This window comes from Palaemon carinicauda, chromosome 31 (genome assembly GCF_036898095.1).
Source record: "Palaemon carinicauda isolate YSFRI2023 chromosome 31, ASM3689809v2, whole genome shotgun sequence".
Taxonomy (NCBI): Eukaryota; Metazoa; Arthropoda; class Malacostraca; order Decapoda; family Palaemonidae; genus Palaemon; species Palaemon carinicauda.
In genome coordinates this window covers 420,875-447,708 of record NC_090755.1, presented here as the reverse complement: position 1 = coordinate 447,708, position 26,834 = coordinate 420,875, and the positions used below count along the sequence as shown (strand labels likewise).

Genomic DNA, 26,834 nt, shown 5'->3' with positions numbered 1-26,834 from the left:
AGGTTCGAGCCGCTACAATCAGCCTCCCTGAAAGATCTCACCTTAAAGACTTTTCCTGGTATGCTTAGCCACAGCTAAAAGAGTCAGTGAGATTCATGCCTTCAGCAAGAACATCGGATTTTCGTCAGAAAAGGCTACATGTTCACTACAACTTGGTTTTCTAGCCAAAAACGAGCTGCCTTCTCGACCTTGGCCGAAATCGTTCGATATTCCCAGCTTATCGAATATGGTAGGCAATGAACTAGAAAGAGTCTTATGCCCTGTGAGAGCTCTTAAGTTCTATTTAAAACGAACTAAACCTTTACGAGGCCTTTCTGAAGCTTTATGGTGTTCAGTTAAGAAACCATCTTTGCCTATGTCAAAGAATGCTTTATCCTATTTTATCAGACTGTTAATACGAGAAGCACATTCCCATCTGAGTGAGGAAGACCAAGCATTGCTGAAGGTAAGGACACACGAAGTTAGAGCTGTCGCAACTTCCGTGGCCTTTAAACAAAATAGATCTCTGCGAAGTATAATGGACGCAACCTATTGGAGAAGCAAGTCAGTGTTCGCGTCTTTTTATCTTAAGGATGTCCAGTCTCTTTACGAGGACTGCTACACACTGGGACCATTCGTAGCAGCGAGTGCAGTAGTGGGTGAGGGCTCAACCACTACAATTCCCTAATTCCATAACCTTTTAATCTTTCTTTTGAAATGTTTTTATTGTTGTTTTTTGGGTTGTCCGGAAGGCTAAGAAGCCTTTCGCATCCTGGTTGATTTGGCGGGTGGTCAAAGTCATTTCTTGAGAGCGCCTAGATTAGGGGTTTTGATGAGGTCCTGTTGTATGGGTTGCAACCCTTGATACTTCAGATCCTAGGGGTCGATCAGCATCCTAAGAGGATCGCGAGGCTCCGTAAGGAAGACGTACTTAAAAAGGCAGAGTAATTGTTCAAGTCGACTTCCTTACCAGGTACCTATTTATTTTGTTTTTGTTATTTTGATAACTTCTAAAATGAAATAAAACTCTTAGCTCATAAAAGTGTAAACTTATATTGCTGGTCTCTACCCACCCCCCTGGGTGTGAATCAGCTATATAATCACCGGCTAAGTTAAATATTGAAAAATGTTATTTTGATTATAAAATAAATTTTTGAATATACTTACCCGGTGATTATAATTAAATGACCCTCCCTTCCTCCCCAATAGAGACGCAGTGAGACGAGGAGAAAATTGAGTCTTTGTTTACACTGAGAACTGGGTATCTGGTCGACAGATGGCGCTGTTGGGCACACCCGCAACCTGTGTAGCGATCGCTGGCGAGTTTTACCTTAGAGTTTTCTGTCGAGCAACAGAGTTGCAGCTATATAATCACCGGGTAAGTATATTCAAAAATTTATTTTATCATCAAAATAACATTTTATCTTAAAGTACAGTACTGGAGTAGAGAAAATGAGGTTCTTTGAATAATAGCTGCAGTATAGTTAGCATGAAGAAGTTCTTTTGGCACTTGCAGAAATCCCTTTATAGTAGTCAGGAAGTTTGTATAATTGCCCTTGATTTTAGTACTGCGTTTGGCTGTGTTAATCCTGAAGCTCTTGTTTTTAAACTTGAACAGATGGTAGTAGGTGGCACTTATCTTAACATCATTATTGAAATTTTAAGTAATAAAATAGAGTAGTTGTTGATGGGCAACATAATAACCAAAGGAATGTAATGTCTGGTGTTCCTCAGGGTAGTGTTTTCGGCCCAATACCTTTCATACGATTTATGCATGATATATGGTTTGACCTAGAAAACAAGCTTGTTGCATATGCAGATGATGCTACTCTGTATCAAGTGAGTCTGCTTTTACCAAACTGCTATTTTCACTAATAGCAAGTTTTATAAATTCCAGGTTTTTAGTAGATTCTGGTATTCAAAGAAAGTTTATAATAACAAGTTGTTCTTGTTTAGTGTAATTTATCCTCATTTGTGTTGAAATATGTGAAAAATTACAAAATTAGCAGTATGCATCCGAAAACATGCTCCTATCGTTGACTTCGGCGGGTGTTGTTATTAAATTTATATTTACCGATACGATACTTTATCATACATACATATACCAAGGCACTTCCCCCAATTTTGGGGGGTAGCCGACATCAACAAATGAAACAAAACAAAAAAGGGGACCTCTACTCTCTACGTTCCTTTATAATACTGTATATTTATTTGTTAACATTATTTATTGACAAAACCTATATCTAAGGGAGAAATTTAGGTTAGTAAATAAGTTTCGGTTCAAATTACTAGGTACAGTAATTATTTGAAAACAATGATGGTATTTGGACAAAAATACTTCCAACCAATCAGCTATTAGGAAACTTTTCCGAGCTAAAAGGGCACACCTGCGAGTTGGTGCAAATCTGCCTCGCTAAAATAAATTGACTATAGAAGTTTTATTCCAACTGTGACCACATTATGAAATGATCTTCCTTATCTGGCAGTGAAATTGGTATAACTTGAAAAATTCAAACTTTTTGCAAATGCTTTTTTGTTGAACAAGTTGACATTAGACTCATTTTATAGTTTATATATGACTGGAGAGGTAGGAGGTGTCATTGGGAACTATGGCGTACCAGGTGAAAATGAGAGTGGTGAGAGACTGGTAGATATGTGTGTTGAGCAAGAGATGGTGATAAGTAATAGCTTTTTCAAAAAGAAAGGTAAAAATAAGTATACATGGGTAAGAGTGGCAAATGGAAGAGTAGTAGAAAGGGCATTAATGGATTATGTGTTGTTAACTAAAAGAATGTTTGGAAGATTGAAAGACGTGCACGTGTTTAGGGGTATGGCTAACGGTATGTCTGATCATTTTTTGGTGGAAGGAAAATTAGTTGTAGCAAAAGAATGGGGGAATAGAGTAGGTGGTTGTAAAACGGAGTTAGTGAGGGTTGAAGAGCTAATAAAACCGGGGGTAAAAAGTAAATATCAGGAAAGGTTGAAAATGATATATGACGAAGTGAAAGTAAGAGAAACTGGCAATTTAGAGGAGGAGTGGAAGTTAGTAAAAGAAAATTTTGTTGGGATTGCAAGTGATGTGTGTGGAAAGAAGGTTGTTGGAGACAGCATGAGGAAGGGCAGTGAATGGTGGAATGAAGGAGTGAAGGTAAAAGTGGAAGAGAAAAAGAGGGCTTTTGAAGAATGGCTGCAGAGTAATAGTATAGAGAAGTATGAAAAATATAGAGAGAAAAATGTGGAAGTAAAGCGCAAGGTACGTGAGGCATAGAGGGCAGCTGACCTGAGGTGGGGTCAGGGATTGGGTCATTCATATGAAGAGAATAAGAAGAAGTTTTGGAAAGAAGTGAAGAGAGTAAGGAAGGCTGGCTCAAGAATTGAAGAGACAGTGAAAGATGGAAGTGGAAGGTTGTTAAAAGGAGAGGAGGCAATGAAAAGATGGGCGGAGTATTTTGAAAGTTTACTGAATGTTAAGGATAATAGGGAAGCAGATATAATTGCTGTTGCAGGTGTTGAGGTGCCAGTGATGGGAGATGAGAATGAGAGAGAGATTACAATACATGAAGTGAGGAGAGCACTAGATGAAACGAGAGTAGGAAAAGCATCTGGTATGGATGGTGTGAGAGCTGATATGTTGAAGGAGGGGGGTGTGACTGTACTTGAATGGTTGGTGAGATTGTTTAATATGTGTTTTGTGTTGTCAATGGTACCAGTAGATTGGGTTTGTGCATGTATTGTACCACTATATAAGGGTAAGGGAGATGTACATGAGTGTTGTAATTCAAGAGGTATTAGTTTGTTAAGCGTAGTTGGAAAAGTGTATGGTAGAGTAATGATTAATAGGATCAAGGATAAAACAGAGAATGCAATCTTAGAAATACAGGGTGGTTTTAGAAGAGGTAGGGGTTGTATGAATCAGATTTTTACAGTTAGGCAGATATGCGAGAAATATTTAGCAAAAGGTAAGGAGGTGTATGTTGCATTTATGGATCTGGAGAAAGCGTATGATAGAGTTGATAGGGAAGCAATGTGGAATGTGATGAGGTTATATGGAGTTGGTGGAAGGTTGTTGCAAGCAGTGAAAAGTTTCTACAAAGGTAGTAAAGCATGTGTTAGGATAGGAAATGAAGTGAGTGATTGGTTTCCGGTGAGAGTGGGGCTGAGACAGGGATGTGTGATGTCGCCGTGGTTATTTAACTTGTATGTTGATGCAGTGGTGAGAGAGGTGAATGCTCGAGTGCTTGGACGAAGATTAAAACTGGTAGACGAGAATGACCATGAATGGGAGGTAAATCAGTTTTTGTTTGCGGATGATACTGTACTGGTTGCAGACACAGAAGAGAAGCTTGGACGATTAGTGACAGAATTTGGAAGAGTGTGTGAGAGAAGGAAGTTGAGAGTTAATGTGGGTAAGAGTAAGGTTATGAGATGTACGAGAAGGGAAGGTGGTGCAAGGTTGAATAGTCATGTTGAATGGAGAGTTACTTGAGGAGGTGGATCAGTTTAAGTACTTGGGGTCTGTTGTTGCAGCAAATGGTGGAGTGGAAGCAGATGTACGTCAGAGAGTGAATGAAGGTTGCAAAGTGTTGGGGGCAGTTAAGGGAGTAGTAAAAAATAGAGGGTTGGGCATGAATGTAAAGAGAGTTCTATATGAGAAAGTGATTGTACCAACTGTGATGTATGGATCGGAGTTGTGGGGAATGAAAGTGATGGAGAGACAGAAATTGAATGTGTTTGAGATGAAGTGTCTAAGGAGTATGGCTGGTGTATCTCGAGTAGATAGGGTTAGGAAGAAGTGGTGAGAGTGAGAACGGGTGTAAGAAATGAGTTAGCAGCTAGAGTGGATATGAATGTGTTGAGGTGGTTTGGCCATGTTGAGAGAATGGAAAATGGCTGTCTGCTAAAGGAGGTGATGAATGCAAGAGTTGATGGGAGAAGTACGAGAGGAAGGCCAAGGTTTGGGTGGATGGATGGAGTGAAGGAAGCTCTCGGTGATAGGAGGATAGATGTGAGCGAGGCAAGAGAGCGTGCTAGAAATAGGAATGAATGGCGAGCGATTGTGACGCAGTTACGGTAGGCCCTGCTGCTGCCTCCGATGCCTTAGATGACCGCGGAGGTAGCAGCAGTAGGGGATTCAGCATTATGAAGCTTCATCTGTGGTGGATAATGTGGGAGGGTGGGCTGTGGCACCCTAGCAGTACCAGCTGAACTCGGTTGAGTCCCTTGTTAGGCTGGGAGGAACGTAAAGAGTAGAGGTCCCCTTTTTGTTTTTGTTTCTTTGTTGATGTCGGCTACCCCCCAAAATTGGGGGAAGTGCGTTGGTATATGTATGTATGTATATGACTGATCTATCAAAATGTGGTTTACTGTTTACAGGTTAATTTGTATTTTTATTTGTTACTTTTTATTCATAGTTTATTTGCTATTTCCTTCCTACATTTACCCATGGTCTTGTAGCATTCTGCATTTCCAGCTAAGGTTAAAGCTTGGCTATTAATAATAGTAATAGGTGAGTAATAATAATAACAATAATAATCTGTAAGATACATTGGGAACAAGTTTCTGGAGAGTGGATAAATTCTGTCTTTGGATTGTGCAAGTGCACTTGTCTATCTTCATTTTACAAACAAAGGATTGATGAATCTGAAATTCACTGTAGAAGTGTATGCAGTACACTATTGAATCAGGTTATAGGGCAAAAATATAATTTGGGAACCATCAAATCGCAGTTTTCTGATTAATTAGATTTAGAGTATTAATTTTGAAGGTGATTTTGAGTGACACAGTGTGTAGATAACTGTATTAACTCAAGTATGTACCTCTGAGTTGTTGTTGGATTAATCAGCTTGTGTGAGTTTGAACTTTTCTTAGTTTAGATTAGGTAAGCAGCTCACTGACCTTTATATTGTGAAAAAATATCTTAAGCAAGCAAACATAAGAAGACTTTCTTCATTGGAAAACTATTATTTTGTATTGTTTATGAAATTACTGCTTTTACAATTGAGAGGCTGCCGTTTACCTTAAAAAGTACTGTACCCTGTTTTTATTTGATATTTTATTTTAAAGGTGTTTATTAATCTAGTTCCTCATGTGGGGAAAAGCATTGTCCACAATATAAACAATATTGCTAAATATATCCACAATTTTACCATTTATAGAAATATTTGTTGCAGATTCCAAGCATCCGTCGTCTGCCAAGTCAGGGTCATATAGGAATGATGTGTTAGAGCGATTGAAATCTTCCACACGGTCAGGAGATACTAATTCAAGAGAGAAAAGGTCATCGGAAAGGCGGAGATCTAAAGACAGGAAGGAGAAAATGTCAGAAAACAAGAGATCCTCAAAGGAGAGGAATAGTGCTAGCAACTCCTCAAGGGCCTCTGGCAGCAGATCATCATCATCAAAGGAGTCATCATCCTCCAGTCAAAAGTCAGATGACAGGTATTGTTCTTTTTTTATAATTATATATATATATATATATATATATATATATATATATATATATATATATATATATATATATATATATATATATATATATATATATATATATATATATATATATACAGTAACGGGGGAAAATCATAACAGTCCCGTGACACACGGAACAGACAGGGAAACTAGTAACGCAAAGCACTCAAATCTAAAACTGGTAAGTTCTAATAATAATAATGGAAGTTCCGTAGGTTGCGAAACATACGTGTATCCTCACAAACACAATAACTCTCCACATCCAGGATGTAATATTAATATAATAGAGATTCCGTGGAGTACGGAAAATATGATAAAGAAACCCGGCTGGGCCTAGTTCTCCCTCCCTGCCGACTGATGGCTAATCAGGGGGGGGGGGGAGAAAACGGGAACGACCAGGTACATGAGTACTGGATGAAATCCCGGGGGAAGTTCTCAATACCTCTAGTGAGACGTAATGAATCCCAGTCAGGGATGGGTGGTGGGGGGAGGAGGTAGTGGAAGACTGAGGAGCGAGAGGACTCGGCCCGTAGTGTCAAACCACACACACAACGAACAGGAGGAGAGAGGGACCCCTAGGTTGGGGGTGAGATAGTGGGGGAAGCGAGAACTAGTCCGTGAGGGGGTACAAGGAGATCACGTGAACAGGAGACAGGAATACCAACCTGTCCGAGAACTACGTAAATACATAAATAGCATGGATGTATATCGGTTACGGAACAAACAGAGATCATAAACGGAACGAGTAATTATCAAATAAATATCAAATAACGTAATGCATTGAACTGGGAATAAAGGCATGCGTAAGACAATGTTAGTAAGAGAGGGACGCAAGAGAGTGGCAGGGGGGGTATGATGGGGAGCCTGCAGAGCGGGTGAGACGCTCTGATCAGGGGTGCCAACTGAACTACTACTACGAGTAGATGCCGAACAGTAAGATAAGTAAAAATAACTGCCTCGCGCGAGTCCCAATCAAACTAAGTAAATAATGTGACTAGAAGGTAATCGTAGAATATACAATGATAATTATTGATACTGACAATAAATAAGGCATGAGTGAAACCAACTAGACCGAGCCCGAAGGCAGGTATGCCAACCGAGAACAAGCTATGATACGTAGATGATACTATACTGTAATACAAAATGAGTCTGATAGACCCACAAAACACAATAAAGGTGTAATGGTGAAATAACTCCAAATAATGTTCGAAACGAATAACAATCAGTAATGAAACTCATTGTGAAACGTAACGAACGAGCGCGGGAGGGAAGCACGCCAACAGGACCGCGGACGGTCGAAACGGCGAGACAATAACACTCGAATAATTTAACAATTAAAGGCAATGCTATCTCCCAAAGCTCAAAACTCATAGATCTGGTACTTAACTTTGATGGGGAGACCTGAGAGTCTGACATCAGTACGAAAAGCGGAGCAATTACCAAAAAACACCAGACAAAAATACGTAAGGCACGAGTGAAACGGGTGCTATAAAATGAGTGAGTTCACTAGCGTGGGTTGGGTTGGTAGTAGTAGCTTATGCAGTATTGATGTTGAACGGCACCTCGCTGTTTCAGGGATATTGATGAGGAAATGTCTAAATGGTGCGAGACCTCTGGTTGTGAATTATTACCCCCCAGCATTATACCGACACCTTATAGGTGAGCGAGCTGGGTTCAACCTATGCAATTTTTCTCTGGTAATATATAGCAGTTATATACCTTAGAAATGGTGCTAAAGGAGCATTTCACTGGGCGGCACAGGAGGAGCCCAGAAATATGTATATATATATATATATATATATATATATATATATATATATATATATATATATATATATATATATATATATATATGTATGAATATATATATATAGGATACTTTAACGTGGTGAAAGGGTTTGTGTATCGCCATGACCATCAAAGCTGTATTAGTCAGGGCCACCCATACTAGGTTGGTTAGCTGCTAGTGATCAGACAAATGCCTCCCATCATCACATAGCCGCAGTGACCAGCTCAGTGTTGAAAAACTGGCTAAACTGCAGACATGAATACAATAACCCCGTCTCGGTCCCCGGTCCCCAGCGGCAGTGGAACAGTTGCCCAAGGTGGTGGACAGATATGTTCCACTGCAGGGGTTGCTGAAAATATCTGGATTAGAACTTACCACCTTTGGAAAATAAACCTCATAACATACAGAACAATGTTAAGATCTTGGCTAGGGAAGGTCTAGTTGTGTTACTAGAAGAGCTAAAAGGAATAAAAAAAATTGGGATATACTGTACTGTAATAGGATTGATTGAAATTTGAAGAACTGGGGAATCTTATATAGAGTTAAATGAGGGACATATTTTTCTTCAGAGGACTTGAACAAAGAAAATTTGAGTGGGTTTTCTTATCATTTAAAACCTTGCAGGTAACAAAAAAATTTTAAGAAGTATAAACTGAAGATCATTCAAATGTATACACTAACATCTTAATGATACATAAGAAGAATTATAATTACTGTATTTTATGAAGATTTTGAGATATCTTTTAAAAAACATAAGCCTCAATTTACATTTGGTTTGGGTGATTTCAATGCTAAAGTAGGTCAAAGGAAGAGAGGAGAATCAGCAGTAGATAGGTTTGTAATAGGTACAAGAAATAATAGAGGAGACATACTTGTAGAATTTTCTGAAAGAAACAACATAAAATTATCAGCACTTTTTTTTATATAAAAAAGAACAGAAAATGGGCTTGGAGAAGCCCAAATGTATATACGAAAAACAAAATAGATTTTATTCTCAGTGAAAAAAGTTAATATACCAGTAGTTAAAGTTGTAACATTGTTAAACAAGTTGAAGTCAAGTTACTAATGATATTTGTCTAGATCTAAGAAAAGGGGGAGAAAAACTAATTTAGGAAGAAAATACACACCTGTAATAAGAGAAAATCGGATGAGTTTAGCATAGCGATATGATGAATTGGAGTTAAATAAAGAAATTTAGAAAATAAAGAAATAAATAGTAATTTAAAAAAAATTGTATTGGAATCAACACAAGAGATAGGTGGAAAAGGTCCTAAACAAGATCAAAGAAAACTATCAGAAAACACTTAAAACCCAATAAAGGAAAGATTGGAAATGAGGGTAAAATCCAAGAGAGATGAAATAGCAGAACTATCCAAACTAAGAACTCAAGGCCTGTGTAAACAGACCAAAATTAAGGAAACACTTAAGAAAAGAAGAAGCATCTAGTTAATAATAAAAAAAAAAAAAAAAAGACTTGGAACGGGGCACCAACAAATATTTGCTTTAAAGGATCAAACTTTGAATATCAACAAATGAAATGGAATGATAAAAATGGCAGAGGATTTATATATAATGCTTTACTATAGTGATATAAAGATAACTTTGAATGATCTCTCATCTTGTTGTGTTACTAGAAGAGCTAAAAGGAATTAGAAAAAATAGGGATATACTGTAATAGGATTGATTGAAGTTTGAAGATCTGGGGAATCTTATGTAGAGTTAAATGAGAGTCCTATAGTTTTCTTCAGAGGAGACTGTTCTCAGATGCATTAAAGGGGGATGGCATGCATGAATGACCTTGTCATCTTGGGTGTTTGCTCAAAAGAAGTACATTTGTACATCAACATCTGTAAATGTAAGCAGCTTTTCTATGGCTTCAAGCATTCCAAGAATGTTTGAGGAGCTGCTCGAGATTGTTGATAAGCAACAACACCAGTGTAGTTGCTTACATCAACAGCAAGGGGTGCTAACAAGGCAGATACACGTCTGGGTGACATTCTACACCGTAGAGTTGTCATCTAGGTGCATTCCTGGCAAAAGGAGTGTACTAGCAGACACTCTCGGTCACCAGAGGCAGGTTGTAGGGTTGAAGTGGTCCGTACATATATGCGTAGCGCAGACATTTCTTCCCCTGTGGGGTTTGCCATGAATTGACCTAATTGCCACAAGACTTAAACAGGAAGCAACCTTTGTTTTGCTCCCCCATTCTAGACCCATGGGCCATGTTCAAAGAAGTCTTCCAACACCCGTGAGATCAACTGGATGATTACACACCTTTCCTCCATTCAACCTGATCGGCTTGCTAAGTAACCGCATGTTAATTATAACAGGACTCAGGATGACCCTGTTAGCTCCCCGATGATTTCGTGCTGAGTGGCATCCTGATCTGTTAGCACTTATAGTCGATGTCCCTTGAGAACTACCCCAATGGTCCACATTCCTCTGTCAGCCACACCTTCAGAGGTACCACCAGTACCTGAAGTTCCAAATAAAATGGTTTTCACAAGGCATTGCACAGATATCTGGATACTTGCAACAGTCCTCTGCATCTGTCTACCAGGAAAAGTGGCCATCTTTTGTGATTGGTGTCATAGAACGGATATTTTCTCCAGTCGCACCTGTCAAAGGCTAATGTTCAGCTTTAGGCATTTTTGACTGAATGGTATAAATCTCTCCGTGTTGGATTTTTCAGTGAGCACGAGGAGCTCTGTGCAGTCTTGCCCACCTCAGCCACCTGGAGTGGGACATGATCCTCTTTCTCAAGGCTCATACATATAACTCATATGTGACTTTGAGAAGGTTGTCAGACAGAGATCTGATTCTCTAGACTGTCTTTTTGCTAGCTTTAGAATTGGCGAAGAGTAGACAAGTTGTACTTAGTCCCACGCTGAGGGACGAAATGAGGTCTCCTTTGGTTTTGTGCGCAAATCCATCCCCTCTCTATCTAAAGCATTAGGTGGGGATCAAAAGGCGATATTTTTGTGTCCTGTGTAGGCTCTGTAGTGCTATCTCAAGAGAACCCGACACCTCTGGCCTTAGTATCAGCGACTCTTTGTTAGCACAGGCTTGACCAAGAAAAGTGTCTAGGAACACAATCTCTTTCTGGCTTCGTGAGACGATCCATACAGCGTATGCCTTGACTAATGAGAGTGTTGAGCTATCAACTTGGATCCAAGCTTACGAAATTAACGGTATACTGTAGGCCCTACCTTAAATTTCAGAAGAGACATATAAGTCGGTCAAGTATTCAAGACCACCTTCATGGCCTTTTACCTACAATAGTACAGAACTGTATGCCCACAAGTCTTGTCTACAGTTATGTGTAGATGTAAGTCTGGAATGAATGGCAGAATGACTGACTCTTCTTTATTTTTTTTGTCCCCTCTGTTTGTAACAAAGTGGTCGAAATGTTACATGCTGGATCCGATTTGATGCTGGTAAGTTGCACTTTTCAGCTCCATTCTTTAATTCTAAAAAGGTAACTTTCCCATCCTCCCTAACAATGGGTTGGTTAGTGGATTTATACCAACCCCTTGATCGTCATCCACCAGGTATTTGATTGCAGACTGATTTCCCCTTTGGGGACAAGATTTCTTCTGTTGACCATGTACATTTCATCTTGGACAGGCCAGACTCTATCAGTATATGTATCCCCAGGAGAGGCAGATAAGTTTTTGTTGTGTTCTCTTTTGTTCCCATATGGGACCAGACAAACTGACATTTCCAGAATAGGAAAAGGAACTTACTAGTCTGGTTCTAAGGGGACTTCGACCCACGAAGTAGTAAGTCTCTGTATTTAAAGAACAAAGGGTTGTACAGTCAGCCCTCTTTTATTGGGGTTCTTTCTTTGCAGTTTTGTTTTTTTTTTGCGGCCAAGAAAAACACAGTACCTATTAAATAAAAATTCTCATAAAAAGCACGATGAAATGCAACCTGGTCAATGATTTCAAATAGCCCATGCTCCTTTACACTGGGAGCACTGCTTGCCACTACCTATCTCTACACCCAGCTGGCTCTTAGCTCTCTTTGTACAGTGTATATCCATTTACTTTGGTGAATAAAATTACAGCTATATTTGAAATTAACTGGATTTTGATTAAACTGGTGTTTCACCTAACTGTATCCAATAATAATGCATGTAATATTCACATTTTAGTATCGTATTTATAATTAAAAACATAGCGAATTATAATTTCATGCGTTGTTTACATTCAAATCAGCTGATCAACCCTAGGTAGTCTGTCGTCATTCTTAATTTTTTGATAAAATAACTCCCTTATTATTAAGGCATGCTACCGAAGGATATTTCATATTTACTAAAAGAAACAATTATTAGTTGATCTACCATTTTCCAATTAGCATACTAATTTCATTTGTTTTATTTGAAATACTTCTCTCATATTTTATTTACTTGTACTGTAGTTGAATCATATAACATTAACTGGAGTTTCATTCATGTTATTAATACACAATATTTTATATTTTTTAGTGGTGTTTGATTGAAAGCTTAGGAAATTATTTATTATGGCTCCGTCAGTGAATATTCAATAGAGAATTTGCAAAGAAACAAAGATTTCATTTATTATATATACAGAGAGAGAGAGTGTGTGTGTGTGTGTGTGTGCTACGAGTTGTCTGAACGAAAATACCGATCACTTACTGTAAGTACAGTTAAGCTGTACTATAGTGATATTACTGTACATATATTACAGTACTATACACTACAGTATCAGTGAGTATTAGGTTACAGTACAGATAGGAAGAACTTTTGTTACTGTATACAGAATAGTAAGAGGATGATGACGGCTCAGTAAAGCTTTACTTTAGCACAATACTGTACTGTACTGTAATCTTACTGTGTCCAGTATGTAGTGCACATGTGTGCAGATGTACTGTACACAGTGCATATGATTATAAACTGATGTAGAAATCAAATTAAAATATTATTAGGCAGTATTTAATGTATTAATCACCAGTTTGTGCACCCGCTCGTTGCAAGGGGCAGTGACTTTTTAGGTTAGGAATTAACCCACCCTAGTGCAGCATTTATTTATAAAAATCCCCTTTTCGCGGCTGTGTCTGTAACTTAACTACCACGATGAACATATGCATAGAAACAAGTATTTTTTTCAATATTAAACTTACCCGATGATCATATAGCTGCATCCCTGCTGCCCGACAGAAAAAACCTACGGGCGGAATACGCCAGCGATCGCTATACAGGTGGGGGTGTACATCAACAGCGCCATCTGTCAAGTAGGTACTCAAGTACTCGATGTCAACAAAGAACCAATTTTCCCTCTGTCGTGCCACTGGCAAGACCTACTAAATACGCCGTCCCTAACTGGATTTGTTTTCACAACTATTTGGTGAAGTACACTATTCCAGTTTTGAGCTTTCGCTATGCAGGGGTTTTATCTTCATTTCAAAACTTGAACTCGTTTTGGATAGATTTAATTATGGTGACGAAGAGAGTATGGACTCTCTTTCACTTTTAAATGGCCGACCCTTCCCTTAGACGGAAGTGTTGGTGACGAAGAGAGTATGGACTCTCTTTCACTTTTAAATGGCCGACCCTTCCCTTAGACGGAAGTGTGTTTAGGTTTTTGGTAATTTTGCTTATCAAGTTATAGATCTATTTATTTTATATCTCTCCGCCTTTATAGGCCTCTTCGATTAACTTTCCATTTATTATAAACTTTTAAAAAATAAATTTTTTATGTTTGTTTATATGCGACCTTTCCTAATAGTAGGCGGTCCTTACTTGGAACCGAAGTTAATTAACATTGAGCCCGTTATATCGTATTTAACCTTTTAAGAATTTAATACTTTTTTAATTTTAATGTTTTATGAAAGAATTTCTTTGATAGTCTCGTACTATTTTCAAAGATGAACTAACGTTTAGTTTTTTAGTCTCCGCAGTTGTTGACGTTCAGAACGTTCAACATGCGCTCTATCGTTACGATAGAGAGAGAGTGTATCACGGTTTCACTTTGCAGTAAGAGTAAACCGATTCTAGCGTTTCGTTCATTCTTTCTTAGCTTAAATGGTTTAAATTCTAAATAAAGGAACTTTTTATTTGGGAAACCTTTCAGTTTTTTTCCTTTAGCAAATAACATGTTTTAACGATATATAATTGGGCTCTTCTCTCAGGTGCGAAATCAAGAGAAGAGAGAGAGAGAGATAGAGACGGAGGGAGAGAGAGGAGAATAAACGTTTCGTTCAAGCGGGTAACGTTGTTCTCGTTTTTTACTCTTCTCCCTAGTCGCTGTAGGGGAAGAAGGTAAAACGTTTCTAGGGTTTTATTCTTGTTCCCAGGCTTTATGCGGTGAGAGATTGTAAACGTAGTTTATTTGATCTAGTGTTTAGTCTCTTTTCCAGTCACTGAATTCTTTATCTTTATTTATGTTTTTCTGTTGCATTGTAAAACTGTTTTTGCAATTACTACCTTTTAATGAAGGATAGGATAGCGTGTTTCAGGTAGAAATCAGTTAAAGTTTCGATTTCAGTGAAATAAGTGCAAACAGAAAATCAAAAGTGATAAAGTGATATGCGCAAAGTGTTACAGTGTTGCGTCCGAGGGTTCGTCTGTTCGTGCCAGTTGTTCACCTAGTCCGGGACCTCTTACAAGCTCCCAAGCCCAGGGGAGAAGTAATGTCGAACGACTTATGGGTTCCACAGGCCTTGATCGACGAACAGACGTTTTTTTCCCTCCGTGGTTTCGGGCGTATCTACACACGTTGCCGACGTGAGATCGCCCCACCCACACAAAGACGAGAGAGCCCATTTATTCCTCGTCTGCGGAAGAGGTTTCTCGTAAGAAACCATGGACCAAATCTTGCAGCTTTTAAGTGCAAGTCGGTCCCTTCCGCGCAAGTCCAACGGCCTAGGTGTAGCCACTGGGTCAGTTCGGACTCGCTGCAGTCATCCGATGACTGCACACCTCCCAAGAGAGGCAAGGTGGTACCGCAACAGGCAGTAACTCCGTCTGTTGCCGCACCAGCTGTTTTAGACCCTCAGTCACAACGGACAGTAGCTCCGTATGTTGCCGTTTTTTGTAGATCCTAAGTGGTCTTTACTGCAGTCTATGCAGACTCAGTTAGCTGCGGTTATGCAGGAGTTTCGTGCGGAGAAGGTTGACACTGCTCTCGTTAGCCTACAACCTGCCACGGTTGTGCGCCCAGCTCACGCTGAGGCTGCCTGCTCCCACACTCCGGCTGCGGAGAGCTCCACCTCCGATGCGCAATCGTCCCTGCCAGACGCATGTTAACGTTAGCCGACGTGCGGCTCCCTCCGTTAACATGCGTGAGCTACCGCATCAGCAATGGGAAGGTGGAGTCAAGCTGCCGTGTTTTGACGCGATGCGTTAGTTTCCGCAACCCACGGCAGTCCCCACCACGCACCACCACTCCGCTTTGGTTGTTGCCTGTTCCCACACTCCGAATGCGGAGAAGGTTGACGATGCACCCGTTTGCCTACAACCTGCCACGGTTGTGCGCCCAGCATGGCTGCCTGCTCCCACACTCTTGTTGTGAGAGCTCCTCCACCCATGCGCAGTCGACCCTGCCAGACGCATGCTGACTCCCACAGACACACGGAGCACTCCGTTGCCGTGCGTGAGCTACCACAAGCTGCCGTGTTTTGACACGGTGTGTCAGCCTCCTCAACCCACTGTGGTTACCGCCACTCGCCCGCAGCAGACTAGTCAGTCAGGAGTTGAGGCTTCCCCACACAGCTTTGGTTGTTGCCAGCTCACAGACTGTCAAGCAGTTACATGACGTTGCCTTCTGGTCTGCTACTAATGCACCAGTGCTGTATGTCCTCACGCACCTGTTGTGGTTGACAGTTCAGTTTTTGACAGTTCACAGACTGTCAAGCAGTTACATAACGTTGCCTTCTGGTCTACTGCTTATGCACCAGTGAGACCCTCACTGAGATAACCTAGCTTTTCTCGGACATGGTTCCTGTAGATGAGAAAGTGCTGTTCTCCCTCCTTCTGATATTCCTTTGAGGACTCTGTCATTTGGAGAGGAGCCTTAAGCTGCTTAGCCTCCTATGGACTTTAATTTAAGCATAACAAGGCTTCCAGGGATGGTAAATGGTTCCGCTTCAGTCGCTAACCCCGTCTGTTGCCACACCTGCTCCCATAGACCCTAATGGGCTTTGTTGCAAGACATGCAGTCCATGTGTCCTTGATAGAGGATTTTTTACGGAGAAGAACCTTCTAGCCAACAACCTTCCTACCGGTTGGTTGTACGCCCTGTTGACGCTGAGGTATCCTACTCACGTCCGCCAGTTGAGATGGTTCCTCCACCGGTGCGACCCAGTGTGGGTTGCCAGTCGCACGTTGACGTTAAGCGACTCTCGGAGGTGGTTGTGGACGTTCAGTGTGTCACTAGGAAGACGTTCAACAACCAGCAGAGGTGACTTGTTGTGACGCAGTGCGGCAACCTCAGCAACCCTGTAGGGGGTTGACTGCACAACCCAGACAGTCTAGACAGTTTCGGGTTGACGCTGTACTTCCTCGCGTCCCCATGGTTGACAGTTCACAGACTGTGCAGTAGTACCATGATCTTGTGTCCGGCTCCGTCACGCATCCACCAGTGCGACCGGATTCAGCGAGTCAGACGTTGCCCACTCCGTTGCCGTTTCCTCATCAGTTTCGGATGAGGAACCCTCTGAGGAGGACATTGCTGAACAAGACGATCAACCCCCAGCCCTGCTATCCATCCAGAAGATGCTGAAGAAGGAACACTGCCCTGTCAGGCTGTGGATGAGTCTGGTTAGGACACTGTCATCCGTGGTTCAATTTGTGTCACTTGGAAGACTACACCTCCGTCCTCTTCTGTATCATCTAGCTTTTCACTGGAAAAGGACAAGACGCTAGAAGCGGTCTCGATCCCGGTTTCCGGAAAGATAAAGTCTGGTCTGACTTGGTGAAAGGACTTTATCAACCTTTGAAAGGGTCTTCCCCTGACTGTTCAGACTCCCAACCACGTTCTCTTCTCGGACGCATCGGACGTAGGCTGGGGTGCGACATTAGGCGGTAGGGAATGCTCGGGATTATGGAACTCGAGTCAAAGGACAATGCATTTCAACTGCAAGAAGCTTCTGGCAGTACGTCTGACCTGGAAAAGCTTCAGGTCTCTCCTTCAAGGCAAAGCGGTGGAGGTGGACACGGTCAACACCCTGTTTTGACGTACATCTCCAAGCAAGGAGGGACCTACTCTCTGACATGGTACGAGTTCGCAAGAGACCTCCTCTCCTGTTCAACAGGTCTAGACTTTTCACTAGTAACGAGGTTCATCCAAGGCAACTTGAATGTCATAGCAGATTGTCTCAGTAGGAAGGGACAAATAATTCCAACATATTGGACCCTCCACAAGGATGTATGCAAGAGACTTTGGGCCACCTGGGGCCAGCCAACCATAGATCTCTTCGCAACCTCGATGACCAAGAGGCTCCCAATACTTTGCTCACCTATCCCGGACCCAGCAGTAGTTCATATAGATGCCTTTCTACTAGATTGGTCACATCTAGATCTTTATGCATTCCCTCCGTTCTAGATTGTCAACAAGGTACTGCAGAAGTTCGCCTCTCACGAAGGGACAAAGTTGACGCTAGTTGCTTCCCTCTGGCCCGCGAGAGAATAACTCACCGAGGTACTTCGATGGCTAGTAGACGTTCCCAGAACACTTCCCCTAAGGGTGGACCTGCTACGTCTGCCACGCGTAAAGAAGGTACTCCAAGGCCTCCACGCTCTTCGTCTGACTGCCTTCAGAATATCGAAAGACTCTCGAGAACTAGAGGTTTTTCGAAGGAGGCAACCAGAGCGATTGCTAGAGCAAGGAGAACATCCACCCTTAGAGTCTACCAATCGAAGTGGGAAATCTTCCGAAACTGGTGCAAGTCAGTATCCGTATCCTCGACCAGTACCTCTGTAACTCAAATAGCTGACTTCCTCTTATATCTGAGGAAAGAACGATCTCTTTCAGCTCCCACTATCAAGGGTTACAGAAGCATGTTGGCATCAGTCATCCGTCACAGAGGCTTAGATCTTTCCAACAATAAAGATCTACAGGACCTCCTTAAGTCTTTTGAGACCACGAAGGAGCGTCGTTTGGTTACACCTGGTTGGAATTTAGACGTGGTTCTAAGATTCCTTATGTCAGACAGGTTCGAACCACTTCAATCAGCCTCCCTGAAAGATCTCACCCTTAAGACTCTTTTCCTGATATGCTTAACCACAGCTAAAAGAGTCAGTGAGATTCATGCCTTCAGCAAGAACATCGGATTCTCATCCGAAACGGCTACATGTTCTACAACTTGGTTTTCTAGCCAAACACGAGCTGCCTTCTCGGCCTTGACCAATATCGTTCGATATTCCAAACTTATCGTATGGTTGGAAATGAACTAGAAAGAGTATTATGTCCTGTAAGAGCTCTTAAGTTCTATTTTAAAAACCTTTACGAGGCCCGTCTGAAGCTTTATGGTGTTCAGTTAAGAATCCATCTTTGCCTATGTCAGAGAATTCTTTATCCTATTTTATCAGACTGTTAATACGAGAAGCTCATTCCCTTCTGAATGAGGAAGACCAAGCTTGGCTGAAGGTAAGGACACACGAAGTTAGAGCTGTCACAACTTCCGTGGTCTTTAAACAAAATAGATCTCTGCAAAGTATATTCGACGCAACCTATTGGAAAAGCAAATCAGTGTTCGCGTCTTTTATCTTAAGAATGTCCAGTCTCTTTACGAGAACTGCTACACTCTGGGACCATTCGTAGCAACGAGTGCAGTAGTGGTGGGGGCTCCACCACTACAATTCCCTAATTCCAGAACCTTTTTAATCTTTCTCTTGAAATATTTTTGGGTTGTCCGGAAGGCTAAGAAGCCTTTCGCATCCTACTTGATTTGGCGGGTGGTCAAAATCATTTCTTGAGAAGCGCCTAGATTAGAGGTTTTGATGAGGACCTTTAGTATGGGTTGCAACCCTTCATACTTCAGCTCCTAGGAGTCGCTCAGCATCCTATGAGGATCGCGAGGCTCAGTAAGGAAGACGTACTTAAAAAGGCAGAGTAATTGTTCAAGTCGTCTTCCTTACCAGGTACTTATTTATTTTATGCTTGTTATTTTGAATAACTGCTAAAATGAAATACGGAATACTTAGCTCATAATAATGTCAACATGTAATGCTGGTCTCTACCCACCCCCCTGGGTGTGAATCAGCTATATGATCATCGGGTAAGTTTAATATTGAAAAATGTTATTTTCCTTAGTAAAATAAATTTTTGAATATACTTACCCGATGATCATAAATTAAAGGACCCACCCTTCCTCCCCAATAGAGACCCAGTGGACAGAGGAGAAAATTGGTTCTTTGTTGACATCGAGTACTTGAGTACCTACTTGACAGATGGCGCTGTTGATGTACACCCCCACCTGTATAGCGATCGCTGGCGTATTCCGCCCGTAGGTTTTTTCTGTCGGGCAGCAGGGATGCAGCTATATGATCATCGGGTAAGTATATTCAAAAATTTATTTTACTAAGGAAAATAACATTTTTTAAATAATTTGTAGCTATACAAACCTGAGTCTTTGAAATTAAACTTCCTTCCTCAACCACCCCTCTCAATCCTGAGCTGAAAGGTCAAAATGATGCTCTTCCAACAGGTGCTGGGCGGGACTTCTCACCCATGTGCACCTCCCATCATTAACTACCTCGTTAATGAATTCAGCCGTTGTTCCAGCTTGCGCTGAAATCATTTCTCTATTCAAAGGACTCAGGTTTGTAATTACTAAGAAAAAAGAACTTACTTTAAAAATCTGTTATATTTTACCTCACACAGGTTGACATATGAATTTTCTTTTATTTCAGAATCAAAACCCTGGCCACTCTGAAAATTAAGTATAAGAAGACTTTGGCAGAGTTAGAAAAAGAGTTAGAACAACAAATTGATCTCTACGTTAATTCACCAGAGTTTCATCCCGAGTACGAGCAAAGGTATTCTATCTTCATTGAGCAATACAGAAATCAGTATCCTAATTGGACTAATACAGAACATTTTGATAAGCTATGGGAGGAATTCTGGAAAGAGCTAATCACATCACTCCTTCAGGAAGAGTATGCCGCTAAGAAACAAACAATAGAGAAAGATTTCAATGATGAAAAAGAAAAGGCATTAAAATCTACCTCTATTCAGGATTACAAAAATAGTGAAAAGAAGCGCGATGAAGATAGAAAAGAAAGGAGAATCAGCGAGTCACAGAAGCGGAAATCTGAGGACAGGGATAGTTGTAGAGAGAAATATCGCAGAGTTGAAAAAAGCTTCGATGAGGATAGGAAAAGAGAATATCAGAGCCGAGATGAAGATAGAGGAAAAACACATCAACTTGACAGAAATGAAGAATTGTCAAGGGATAGTTATGGAATGGGACAATACCATAGCCTTGAGGAAAATTTAAATAGGTATGGCAGGTTACAACTTAGCTCTGACACAGCAGAGTTTAGTAGCAACAGAAGGCAGGAGTCTAATTTCCCAACGGATAATATTGACGAAAGTTATATGCGAGAAGCTGTAAGTTTATTAGAAGAATTGTGCCCATCTCTTGGTGTCTTAGGGCCTGCAGCTGAATTTCTTATGAGACAAATATCCCTTTGTGGGTCTGATAGGCGTGAACTCTCTAAATTAGTGCAAGATGAAGACAATAAAATGATTTTGAAGAGACTGTCAGAAAAAGCTTTGGGAGTTAGTCAGATTTATGGTTCTGGACCACAAGCAATGAGATTGAGGTTGGCGAGCACTCATGCTCTAAAACTTTTAAATTTGACCTCAGTACCCTCAGAGAATCAGAAGTATTATGGGCTAGATATTGTTGGTATTGCTAAACTAACATATAACATAGAGCCATCATTCATTGTTCAGTGCATAAGAAATGCACTGAATACAAAGGGTATCACTAATGCATCAGAAAAGGATGTTGCAGAAATATATGATGCTGTAACAGCTGCACACTTTGGAATATCTTATACAAAGCAATATCAAAACCAAAATTAAAGGTAATGGTCAAAGAAAAAAATGGATTGCTTAAAAAAAAGAGAGGGTTTGCTGGAGAGATGAAATCAGTAGGCCTGAAAGGGATGAAAGGTCTTGGTCAAGAAGGAAATTTGGGGGAAATTCAAGTGACTTCACTCAGGGTAGGCAGTCTGGGGCCTTTTCCTCAGGAAAGACATTTAATAGAGGTGGAGATGTAAATCTATGGCATACAAGACCCGTTGGCCCTATGAATGCACCGCTCCAAAATTGACTATGGTCATCAGAAATCAGATTTTAGTTATTGACAGTAGCACAGTAATGGGAGATTTCATAGGTTATAAAATTATTCCTCTAGTGTGGACAGTTATGCTCAGGCAAGAAATGTTTTTTGGTGTCCATCAGAGTTCCAGATATAATCCAAAAGGAGACAGTTTTAATCTGAGAGGTAATCAAATTAGAAATAAATGAATGCCGAGGAGGAATCAAATGGGAGGTGTTTGGGTTTCAACCAAAGGGTAGAGAAGATGCATGACAATCCTTCAGGACAACAAGAAAGATAGTGGAGCTGAATGGAGTTCCTTTATTATTAATTTTGTAAATATAGTGTATTATATAAAGTGTCCTTCAGTTTGTAAAATTCAGTTTTTTTTATAGTTGAGGCCATTTTAAATTACATCAAATAATTTATAAAGCTGTGAGTTATTGTTATATACTAAGCCATAATTGTATTCTTATGAATGGCAATTTCAGGGGAAATTTGGTCAGTTTTTATATATAGAAAAGAATGCAAGGGAAGGCTTGGAAGCACACATTTTTAACAAGAAGTTTTCTACATGTTTATGTGTGAGTCTCATTATAGGAATATTTTTGATACACAAATTAACCATGTAATCTCAAATTCTCTCTTAATATTATTTTGGCTAAGTTAATGAGTTAGAATTTCAGTTCAATTGGAAAATTTTGGATAATTTTTCAATAAATAATTTTTAAGCATATATTGTTATTATCAACGTTGTATAAGAAGTGTAATTTCCTAACTCTCAAATTAAGTTTTGTTGAAGATGTTGTACTAAGACCTTACAGTTTCTAATGTATTTGATTATTTTTCAAAATTGAATTGGGCAAGTTTCTCACTGTTTTTCTGCTAATAAAAATATGCATGTGATGGACACATAATAACATGAAGTAATTTTATATTAATGAATGTCTGTGGAAATTGTTGATTTACTGTCAAGGTACTTAACTCAATTTTTTAGATAGGCAAATAGCGAGTTCACTACCTTCACCATATTTCTCCATTATATACTTTCATACTTTTGTCTTCCTTGAAATTTTAGACAGTTATTAGAATAAACTTGTAATGTCAATGTAACATTGACATGAATATCAAAAGGAATTATTTTATTTTCATTTTTTTTTTTTTTGTGGTGGTTATTTTCCGTACAAACTAATTTGTATGGTATAAATATGTCAATATAATTGTTAAGCATTGGTTGCTTTTAGAGAGATTGAATACAGTATTTTATAAATACCTGTATATAAAACTGAAGGAATATTGTGCACAGACTTGGATGTATCATTCCAAATTAAAGGTTATTAATGAATATTAGTTTTAAGCAAATCTTCTCCTACTTAGTTTTATTTTTTCATTTTTTTGTAAATTTCTCTATTGTACTGATAGTCATTGGAATTATCAATAAATATGAAATTTTCACAGAATAAAATGTAAGTGGAATTGTACTTTTTCTTTAAAATATTGCTTTTAACATATTGAGAGTATGAGGAACCAATTGGCAATATAGTATATTTAACTAGCCATTATAAGGAACAAATTTTTTAGACATATATGTAGACAGGTACCTGAAGGATAAGTAAGGTTGGATGATTTGATTCCTTATTTGTAAAACCCAGATCATGAGGTTTATTGAGGTGGACTTCATTTTGAAAAAGTATAGTTTCCATTATTGTCCATCTATCCATCTACCAAAGCACTTCTCCCCCCCCCCCTTTTTTTTTGGGGGGGGGGGGGTAGCCGACATAAAAAAAAGAACAAAAGGAGACTTTTCTTCTCTTAGCTCCTCCCAGCCTGACGAGGGATTCGGCCGAGTTTGGTTGGTACTGCTAGGGTGCTACAGCCCACCCTACCCAATTATCCGTTATTGTGTGTACATTAAAGTTAGATACTTGAGTGGTCAGAAACCTTCCTTGAAAAATGTGTGTATTGTGGTTTCAGAAATAAGCATTAAATGCATAATGAAGAGGAAGACAGACACTGACTTCATAATCTGGACTTGGCCATGACTAGAATGTGGGCATCTCTAATAAGGGGTATTTAATCAAATGCCTCAAAATCGATAGCAATTCCTGAATTTAATGGTGTTCATTAAAGATGCTTTACTGTATTCCCCAAGGTGGTATGTTTAATATTCACAATGGTTCCAATAAAGATACAACCCTTTGTGTTTTGTATGTATAAACTTCTATAGCCAATCTAAATAAGAGCTTGATAGTGGTATGCTAGTTGGGCTATGGGTGGGTAATAGCTAGTATTTGGTAGTGGCAGTTGCGTAGACATGTTGATCTTTGCTCTGCCATGGCTGTACTATAAGCTTTTGCAAGTGTTTTTACTTTCTTTCCTTGTGCTTTCTGTATTTGAAACTCATGCATTGTGTTTGTTAGGGGAGGGCGTTTGTACGATGATGCCTCAGGCTACTACCAGCAAGTCTGGTCATTAGAGATGCCTGGGAGTAAGTATAAAATTTTTTACATTTTTTTTTATATTAATCCTCATTTTTCAATATTTAACTTAGCCGGTGATTATATAGCTGCAACTCTGTTGCTCGACAGACAACTCTACGGAAAAACTCGCCAGCGATCGCTACACAGGTTGCGGGTGTGCCCAACAGCGCCATCTGTCGACCAGATACCCAGCTCTCAATGTAAACAAAGACTCAATTTTCTCTCTGTCGAGGTGTCGACAAGACGTACTTTACTCGCTGTTGCTAAACTGGAGTTTTTCACATCTATTTGGTGAAGTACTATATTCTAGTTTTGAGCTTTCGCTATGCAGGTGTTTTATCTTCATCTTAAATCTTGAACTCGTTTTGGATAGATTTAATTATGGTGACAAAGAGAGTATGGACTTTCTTTCGCTTTTAAATGGCCGACCCTTCCCTTAGACGGAAGTGTGTTTAGGCTTTTAGTAATTATCTTATCACGTTATAGATTTTCCTCTATATATTTTATATCTCTCCGCCTTTATTAGGCCTCTTCGATTAACTTTCCATTTATTATAAACATATAAAAATAAATTTTAATGTTTTGTTTATATGCGACCTTTCCTGAGAGTAGGCGGTCCTAACTTGGAAACCGAAGTTAATCAACGTTGAGCCCTTTATATCGTAATTAGCTTTTAAAGAGCTAAGGATTTAAAACTTTTTAAATGTAATATTTTATGAAAGAATTTCTTTGATAGTCTTCGTACTGTTTTCAAAGATGAACTAACGTTTAGTTTATTCATGCTACGCAGTTGTTGACGTTCAGGACGTTCAACATGCGCTCTATCGTTACGATAGAGAGAGAGTGTATCACGGTTTCACTTTGCAGTAAGAGTAAATCGATTCTGACGTTTTGTTCATTCTTTCTTAGCTTAAATGTTTTAAATTCTATTTTAAAGGAACTTTTTATTTGAAAAACCTTTCAGTTTTTTCCTTTAGTCAAATAACATGTTTTTTTGACGAAATATAATTGGGCTCTTCTCTTAGGTGCGAAATCAAGAGAGAAAGAGAGAGAGAGATAGAGACGGAGGGAGAGAGAGGAGAGAAAACGTTCCGTTCAAGCGGGTAACGTTGTTCTCGAGTTACTCTCGTCCCTAGTCGCTGTACGGGGAGGAAGGATAAAACGTTTTCAGTTTTTTATTCTCGTCCCCAGGCTATGTGCTGTGGGAGATTGAAAACGTAGTTATATGAACTAGTGTTTAGTCTCTTTCCCAGCCACTGATTTTTTTATCTTAAAATATGTTTTCTGTTTTTTGCTGGTATTAATGAGCTTGCATTATACGACTGATTTCGCAATTACTACCTTTTAATGAAGGGTAGAATTGCGTGTTTCAGGTAGAAATCAGTAAAAGTTTCGATTTCAGTGAAATAAGTGCAAAACAGAAAATCGAAGTGATAAAGTGATATGCGCAAAGTGTTACAGTGTTGCGTCCGAGGGTTCGTCTGTTTGTGCCTGTCGTTCACCTAGTCCGGGACCTCTTGCATGCTCCCAAGCCCAGGGGAGAAGTAATGTCAAACGACTTATGGGTTCGAGAGGCCTTGATCAACGAACAGACGTTTTCCCTCTATGGTATCGGGTGTATCTTACCAAGATCACCCCTACCATAAGACGAGAGAGACGTTGTTTCTCCTCGTCATCCGAAGGCTTTTCGCATAAGAAACCTGTCACAAGGTTTCGAAGCCCTTAAGCGAAAGTCAGTCCTTTCAGGACAGGTCCAGCGTCCTGATTACAACCATTAGGACAGCTCTGACCCTATGCAGTCATCGGATAACTGCTCGCCGCCTAACAAAAGCGTAACACAGACTCCGAGAGTCTTTTTTTGTTGGCAAAGTGTTGCGGTCACAGACGTTACCCTCGTCTCTTACCACAACCATTTCCGTTGATCCTTAATGGGTTGTATGGCAAGACATGCAGTATATGCTTGCCTCCCTTATGGAAGACTATTCTGCCGATTAGTCCGTTGAGTCTAGCCGTTTATCTCATCGATATCCTGGCTTTCAGCCAACCTAACGTTCCTTTGTGCTTACTGTTGACGTTGGCGTAGCTTAGTCATGTCAGTCAGGTTGTTGAGAACCACACTCGATGCGGTCTCGTGTGGTTTTTCAGCCGCATTTGGACGTTAGGCCACTTGCTGATGCTCCTGTTGACGTTCAAGACGTTCACTAACAATCGGAGTTGACTTGTTTTGACGTTGTGCGTCAACCTCCGCATTCTAGAGTTGTTTTGACTGCTCAGTCTAGGCAGTCAAAGCAGTCTCGAGTGGACGCTGTGCGTCCTCACGCACCTGTTGTGGTTGACAGTTCAGTTGTTGACAGTTCACAGACTGTCAAGCAGTTACATGACGTTGCGTTCTGGTCCGCTACTACTGCACCAGTGAGTGTGGACTCTGCTTGTAAAGCATTGCCACCGCGGTAGGTCTCTCCCTTGCTTGAGACTCAGCTTTTATCGGACAAGGTTCCTGTAGATGAGGAAGTTGCTGTTCCCCCTCCTACTGATATTCCCTTGAGGACTCTGTCAGATGGAGAGGAGCCTAAAGCTGCTTAGCCCCCTATGGACTTTAATTAAATCATGATGATTTTTTTAAGGATCTTTGTCCGGATCTTTTTGTAACTGCTGCTCCTCGTTCGCCTAAACGTCAGAGCTTACACTAGGCCTAGCTACTTCGAAGCCATTGTTTTTAAGCTAGTGCTCTCTCGCTCTCCTAGAGAGCTTTCCGTTGGCTAGGCGACTGGTTTTTCACCAGGAGGAGTTTGGGGGATACAGCCTTTGCTTTCCCTTCTTTTAAA

General features: G+C 40.2%; 1 protein-coding gene across 1 annotated transcript in view; it reads left to right on the top strand.

Annotated features, from left to right (window-relative positions):
• Window positions 1-23,274, top strand: part of LOC137624225 (uncharacterized) — a 185,376-nt gene extending 162,102 nt beyond the window's left edge. Inside the window, exons 17-18 of the mRNA XM_068354726.1 lie at window positions 6,150-6,417; window positions 20,112-23,274. Of these exons, the coding sequence (XP_068210827.1) occupies window positions 6,150-6,417; window positions 20,112-21,291 (1,448 nt within the window). The 3' untranslated portion in view covers window positions 21,292-23,274. The remainder of the gene's footprint in view (window positions 1-6,149; window positions 6,418-20,111) is intronic.
• Window positions 23,275-26,834: the final 3,560 nt, after the last annotated feature.